General features: G+C 35.6%; 2 protein-coding genes across 2 annotated transcripts; both read right to left on the bottom strand.

The window, feature by feature from the left end:
- Positions 1 to 8: 8 nt before the first annotated feature.
- LOC109705050 (glutathione S-transferase U17-like) lies at positions 9 to 522 on the bottom strand (the record flags this gene model as incomplete). The annotated part of the gene is made up of 1 exon (XM_020225811.1): positions 9 to 522. A coding segment is annotated over exon 1 (344 nt), but the record flags the coding sequence as incomplete, so codon positions are not given.
- Positions 523 to 3,409: 2,887 nt separating this feature from the next.
- LOC109705049 (glutathione S-transferase U18-like) lies at positions 3,410 to 4,746 on the bottom strand. The gene is made up of 2 exons (XM_020225809.1): positions 4,319 to 4,746; positions 3,410 to 4,050 (listed from the first exon to the last, which is right to left on the bottom strand). Exons 1-2 carry the CDS (start codon positions 4,646 to 4,648, stop codon positions 3,673 to 3,675), a joined length of 708 nt encoding a protein of 235 aa, XP_020081398.1. The 5' UTR covers positions 4,649 to 4,746; the 3' UTR covers positions 3,410 to 3,672.
- Between the last annotated feature and the right edge of the window lie 2,660 nt (positions 4,747 to 7,406).

Here is a 7,406-nt window from a genome sequence, read left to right on the forward strand (position 1 = left end):
TTCCAAGCTTAGAATAACATACCTTGTCATCTATATAGCCGGCCCAAAAGTGCGCGATGGCGCGATCGTATGGATCAGATGGAAGCAACGAGGGCCCAGTTCCGGCCCAAACTTCGTCGATGTATTGGAGGATGATCGCGGATTCGCAAATTGGCCGATCCTTGTGGATCAAAACTGGCACCTTCTTGTACACTGGATTGGATTTGAGGAGGAGCTCACTCTTATTTTCCCAAATCTCTTGCTCCAGATACTCGTAGCTAACCCCCTTGAGTTCTAAAGCAATTTGTACTCTAAGAACGAAGGGGCTGGGCCATGCTCCAAGGAGCTTCACTTCATCTCCTGACCCTGCCATATTATGTGGGAAATAGTTTCCCCTACAAGATAGAAGAGTTAATTAAGTAAACAATATTATGGAGGTGGGCAACGAATTTGCTGTGGATTCTGGAGCTTGTGTTGATGTGGGTATTTATAGAGATAAGAGAGGTGTGAAATGAGTGGTTGGGTAGGTTAGGTTGTATGACGTTGTGGGGGTTTGGCGAACAGAAATGTTATTTGTACATTCAGGTACCGTTTGAGTCGGATATAAATAAGAACTAGCTATTATAGGAATAGATACAAGTATAGGATAAGCAAAATAGCGTTTGGATAAAAATTGAATTATTTCCGGGAATAAGAAAAATAACGTTTGAATAGATAATATGGAATAAGAAAAATAGTGAATAGTTATATATAGAAAATTGAAGTATTAGTAAGAATAATTATACCGGTTTATTTCAGAGACCCGAGAACCACTATTCTCAGATAGTAAATATAGATATAGATGTAGATATAAATTATTTAAAAATTTTTGAAAAGATATATCATTAATATTTTTAATTCTTTTTTCTAATTTTCTACCCGTCGCATCGCACGGGTTACTACACTATTAGTCATTAATTGATCCAGCAGAAGAAAATATTACTTGAATAAAGAAAATATTACTTGAATAAATTACATTACTAGGCCCCAAACTTTTGAGTTAGCACTTTAGTTTTTATCTGAGATTAAAAATTATTGCTCATTTCTAATTCAACTATTTATTCGTACTATAAACTTACCACTTTTTCATCCACCTCATATTTTTAATTTGAAGATCTAATTTTTAAATTAAAAATAATAACTAGATATATGGTACGATTGAAACATGAGATGAAGAAATATTAGATAAACACGGGATGTGTAACTGTTAAAATACACATGCTGTCGATTCTCTTTATATATATATATATATATATATATAGAGAGAGAGAGAGAGAGAGAGTGAGCGAGCTAGAATATTCTCAAAAGCACGAAGGGGTGGTGCTTTTGAGTTTTTAACCATTAGATTGAGAGATGTAGGATTGAGATGATGGTGGTAGGTGATTGTAGGTGATGGTAGATAGAATAGTGTTTGACCCAAGAGGTATTAGTAATGAAGGAATAGATTCAAGGATTATAAACTTAGAAGCACCAAGGGGTTGTGCTTCTAAAGATATTCTAGCTTAATTTTATATATATATATATAGCCCGGCTACTATACTATTATAAATACATACAATCATCGCTTTCGTACTCATAAGTTATTTTCGATGATAGAGCTTCCGAATCGACGATCCATACTGTTAAACATTATCTAGAGCATTTAAAACTTCTAAAAATCAAATTTTATAATTTTTCGATATCATTTACCTTACGATCAAAAGCTGACAAAATTGAAAATTTTTAACGACCGGTATGGGATACTTGCTAGTTTAATGGTGTAAAAGAATAGAAATAGGTTGAATTTTTGATAGAAAATTCTATTCACTACCTAAATAAAGGTGAATAACTCCGATCTTAAATTGAAGGGCCCGATCATCCATTTTTAGGATGTCGTTCGATTTTGACCATTCATTTTATACACGCTTGATAGACTTTATGATAATTTAGAAAAATTACGAAATATATTTTCTAAAAGTTTCAAATACTCTAAATCATATTTAACGGTGTGAATCGTCCATTCGAAAGCCCTAACATAAAAAATAACTTATGAGTACGAAAGGCTCTATACTTATAAGAGTATAGTAACCCTACTTTATATATATATATATATTATATATAGAGAGAGAGAGAGAGAGAGAGAGAGAGTTGAGCTAGAATACTCTCAAAAACACCATGAAGATGGAGCTTTTGAGTTTTTAAACATTGGATGAAGAGATATGAGGTTGAGATGATGGTGGTAGGTGGTGGTAGTTGAAATAGTGTTTGATCCAAAGGCTATTAGTAATCAAGGAGTAGATCCAAGAGCTAGAAACTTAGAAGCACGAAGGGGTCAATGTGAGGTTCGTCTCACTAGTTTTAGCCGACCTTATGATAGCCGCACTCCACCTAGCTACAATGGGTCATCATCTGGAAAGATGCGCTCTACCCGCTGTATAATTCTGGCTCACCTACAACAGGTCATCATCCGGAAAGCTGCGCTCTACTCGCTATATAATTCTGACTCAGTCGAGACTCATCTCATACTTTGTACTGGTGATTAGCTTTGAAATCAATTGTAATACCCAACTATTCTAATCCTATGCCCTTTTGAAAGTAAAAAAAAAAAATTAAAAATTAAAAAAAAGAAGCATTTGGACATGAAGGGTGATTTTTATGAGAAGTTATTGAACTCTTTTTTGCACTTATAATTCAAACATAAGCTATTATTAGATTTGCTCTGTCTCTCGTATTTATCTTACTATTATGAAAAAGAAATTTATGCTGAATCACATCTGTGCACTTTTAGATGCTTATTATTTTTACTTTTGTTAAATGAGAAAGGAAGGAAATAAAAGTAAAAATATCGTCTCATTCTTTTTTTCTTCTTTTTTTTTTAAGAGAGAGATAGATAGTATACTACCCGCTTCGTTTATTTCTTTTAGAAATAAACTTAGCTAAAAATGCCAATCAACTAGAATTCGAATTTGGAAACTTGGATACCAACTATCAAATCTTTTGCCACTTGCGTCAGGACCTGACAGTCTCATTCTTGTTTCCAGTGATGAACTAAACAAATATTAAACATGAGGAAATTAAGACGGGATCTGATCAAGCCGAGTTTTTTAATGAGTTTTTTATTACGTTTAATTTGTTAACTTCAGATCCAGAGTCAAGTTTTTTTTTTTTAAAAAAAAAACTCCAATTACAAACTAGAACCAATATAGTAAACCACATTAGGATGTTTTTTTTTTTTTTTCCCGTTCACTACCAAATCAATGACAATTAATTCATAATCTGCTAATTGAAATGTTTTTTTTTTTAGACAAAAGTAGAATGATACATGTTTAGTTTATTTATTTTGAAAATAAATTTAACTAAAAATAAAAAATAATTAGACTTAAAACTTAGCACATGGATCTGATACCAACCATCAAGTCAAAAGGCCATTTATTTAGTCTGTAATTGGCATCTTTCACACTTTCTAATATTTTCTTTTTGAAATGTTTTGGGGTCTTTATACTGCAAGAAATTACATAGCAACACACAAATGCATGCCACACATGCTACAGATACTACTTGGTCTATTTTTACTACTATATTTGTAGCTGATCATCAAACTCCCATTTATTCATTTCCCAAACACTTTGCTTTTATTCGCAACATATTTTCTTGCTATAATATTCGGATATTAAATCAGTTGCCCGAGGTATTAGCATTCCGGATAGCCTGGAGCTCCTTCCAAAACTCTACCAGCTTGTTGGTTTCTGGGGTCAATTCCTTCACTATCGTGATGGCGGAGAAGCGCTGCGCCCATGCAGCTAAGAGAGGGAATTTTGTCTCGTCGATGAGTTTGATACCTGATATCTTCTCTATCGTCTTCTCCCAGCATAGGGCGCTCCCAAAAACAATATCGAGATAGCCAACATTGTCTCCGCCGAAGAAGGGTTTTCCTTTAGAGCTTTTCTCGTAAGCCTCTTCTAATAAATTGAGTCCTGTTAATGATTGCTCTACAGCTTCTGCTTTCTCTTCTTCCGTCTTTGCTTTCATAATCTTTGTCGAAGAAGGAAACCACTGCATATAATTAAAGAAAGGTGGGGATAGTGAAGAAAATTTCATAGGACTTTCTTATTTATTGCAACATCATGCCTTACCACTGGATCCAACGGCTTAGCTTCATGGGTCAAAATTTAGATGCTATATTTACGCTTTTTTTTTTTTCGTACTAGAGGTAGCAGATCTTACAGATCCAAACGCCCTACTCAACCAAATTATTGACTCTTGCATGCTGAAGCAGAAGCAAAAATAGGACCAAACAAATACCAAGCGTAGAATAGCATACCTTTTCATCAACATAGCTGGCCCAGAAGCGCGCGACGGCGCGTTCGTATGGATCCGAGGGGAGAATCGAGGGCCCAATTCCGGCCCAAACTTCGTCGATGTATTGGAGGATGATCGTCGACTCGCAAATGGGCCGACCCTTGTGGATCAAAACCGGCACCTTCTTGTGCACGGGGTTGTATTTGAGGAGGAGCTCGCTCTTATTTACCCAGACCTCTTGCTCCAAGTACTCGTAGCTCACCCCCTTGAGCTCCAAAGCAATTTGTGCTCTGTGCACGTAGGGGCTAGGCCATTCTGCAAGGAGCGTCACTTTATCTCCTGACCCTGCCATATTATATGCCGAATAGTTTTCGTGCAAGATGGAGAAGAGTATTGTAAACAATTATATATATGGAGATGGGCAACAAATTTGGCGTGGTTTTGGGGTTCATGTTGATGTGGGTATTTATAGAGAGGTATGAGAGGAGTGGTTGGACATATAGGTGAGGAAATGTGTGGACTATGACTTTGTACAACCAAAAACTTATTATTATCCAAAAATGTGCAATAGGCTTCTCCTTAATTGGGGCAGAGAGGTGGGGCCTATTTTTTTCCATTTCTCTCGCTCTCACCTAACACTTTTTCCTTTTTTTCGTTTTTTTTTCTCTCTCAGCACTTTTTTGGGGGTTAATTTTATGCAGATGGTATGGCAAAGTTTTTCAAATGGTGGAAGAGTGTGTTGTCCACAAAGGAGATTTTCAAATGCGCACTGTACTACGAGCTTGGGGATGGTGAGCTCATCGAATTTTGGTCGGAAAGATGGTGTGCCGAAGTTTCTTTGAAGACGTATTTTTCAGACATATATGATAAGGTTGTTACAAAGCAGGTTTGTATTAAAGAATGTTTCTCGCCTAACGGATAGAGATGGCGAAAAATTTTGAGAGAAGTTGGAAGATGGGCTCGGAAGGACCGAGTGAGACTAAGCAGGAATAAAGTCTACCGCTATCAAACACTACACTATTATGCTCTACACTAACCAACTGTAAAAAATGTCCAATCTGACCCAATCCAATCGGGACTGTAAGCATACCCGTCCCCGGGACTGTGAATACACCCGTCCCTGCCCCGTTGCGACTATCAGGCTCTATCCACACTAACTGGTCCGTGGAGAGTAAGTCCAACTGGCATGAGCGACACCAACGCGAAAGCACAAAGCCTGACTCCGGAGTGGCACTCGTGGGCGCTACCCAACCGAGTATGCAGCGTATCTCTGTCGAGCTCAAACAGGCTCTGAAAAGCCAAAGTCAAGTAACCGACTCAAACTGGTCTAACCACCAACAGGTAATATGCCCTCGGCACAATCTGACGCCGAAAAGGCGATACGGGTCCACCGTCAACTCTGACGGCACCCACCAGTCCGGAACAACCTGAACGATCCTGTAAAAATCCACTCGGCGCACCAGCACGAGCGTAAATGTAATCTAAACTACCTGGAGTACTCGTCTCGAAGATACTGCGACAATACAATTTAATAACGGCTTCTAGAGCTAAATCAGGCAGTTTAAGCATATGACGATTCCAATCGTGTTTTCTCCTAAGTCAAATCCCAGTCCAACATGTATATTTAAGATTTACTAGTCATGTTCTCAATACTAATTTTATCCAGGATAGCATCACGAATATCAAGCTACAACGTGATAACCGAAACTGAAAAATCATACATGTCGACGATTACGGTACTTAGAAATAAACCGATGTAAACCCACCTCGACCGCTAAATCCAATCCTGCGCGACGTCGAGAACGGCGGAATCACACCCTCGCCCGGCCTCCTCGCGATGCTACGGCAACAAACAAGCGCTCGAACGGCTCCACGGCTTCCCGGCGCGACGTCGGCGTCGATTCGACTCCACCTGGAAGCTCCACCACGCTTTCCACTTCAACCTAGAGAGAGAGTTAATTAATTAGGCTACAACAAAGCTCCTGCATGCCACCTCTATATAACGTGGTGAACAAGATAAGGATGGGTAAAAGTATAGGCGGTGGAGCTGATAAGGTTTGGTAAAAAAAATATAGGCCCCTTTTTACCAACTCCATTTCAACCTAGGATATTACAAGCGTGCTACCTTTTTCTCAAAAAATAAAAAATAAAAAAAATAAAAAAATAAAAAAAAATTTATGTAGGTTCCTGTAAATATAGTAAATATCAAATATATTTCTGTAAAGTTCAACTTTTATATGTTGGCCCTGTAAAAATTCTAATATTTTCAAATATTTTCCTCTGATTTGTAACCGCTAGAGAACGATTAGAGAACTGTTTATATTTTCAATTTTGCCATCACAAATATGTTACTCCAAAAATCATAACAATATAATATAAGATGGGCAAAAATATCAAAAACTAACTAGAGTTAAGTATTTAATCTATTCTTAACTAAAGTTTTTTAACAGATTCTTACGACAGGGATATATTTGAAAACATCAGAACTTTTATAGGAACAATATATGAAAGTATAACTTTATACGGAAATATTTACTATTCACTATGTTTGCAGAGAGCTGTATAAAATTAACCCTTTTTCTAATAATCAATATAAAAAAATTTAAATTTTATCACATAAATACAATCTAAATAATAATGAAAAATTTATATACAAAAATTAATATAATTTTACCGCATAATAATTTAATAAATAAACATGTAAAAAAGTTTACAGTTGTATAAATATGCTCATATATGTATAAAATAAAGTTTAGCTTTAATAAGATAAAACTATTTAATATAAACACCAAACTTTACTTTTTAGTTAAAAAATTTAATTTATAAAAATAATATCAAAAAGTTTAAATTTAATTAAAATTTTAAATAAAGTTTTTAGAATAATCTACCTAGCTATATATATTAAAAGTTAAAAAATATTAATAAAATAATTATTTTTCATAATATATATAAGACGACTTTATAAATTATTTTCTTTAGCTATAAACTTTCAATTTTAAAATTTAATAAATATGTACTTGTTATTGCTTGAAATACTATCTATTCGTTGCGAAGCGCAGATCCTGTGCTAGTATTTTAGATATACAAATAGTATTGCTTCTTATTGAATG

Source organism: Ananas comosus, unplaced genomic scaffold (genome assembly GCF_001540865.1).
Source record: "Ananas comosus cultivar F153 unplaced genomic scaffold, ASM154086v1, whole genome shotgun sequence".
Taxonomy (NCBI): Eukaryota; Viridiplantae; Streptophyta; class Magnoliopsida; order Poales; family Bromeliaceae; genus Ananas; species Ananas comosus.

Coding starts and splice junctions, on each gene's coding strand:
- LOC109705049 (XM_020225809.1), bottom strand. CDS start 4,648: ATGGCAGGGTCAGGAGATAAAGTGACGCTCCTTGCAGAATGGCCTAGC. Junction 4,051..4,318: donor CCAGCTATGTTGATGAAAAG/GTATGCTATTCT, acceptor AATTATATGCAG/TGGTTTCCTTCTTCGACAAA.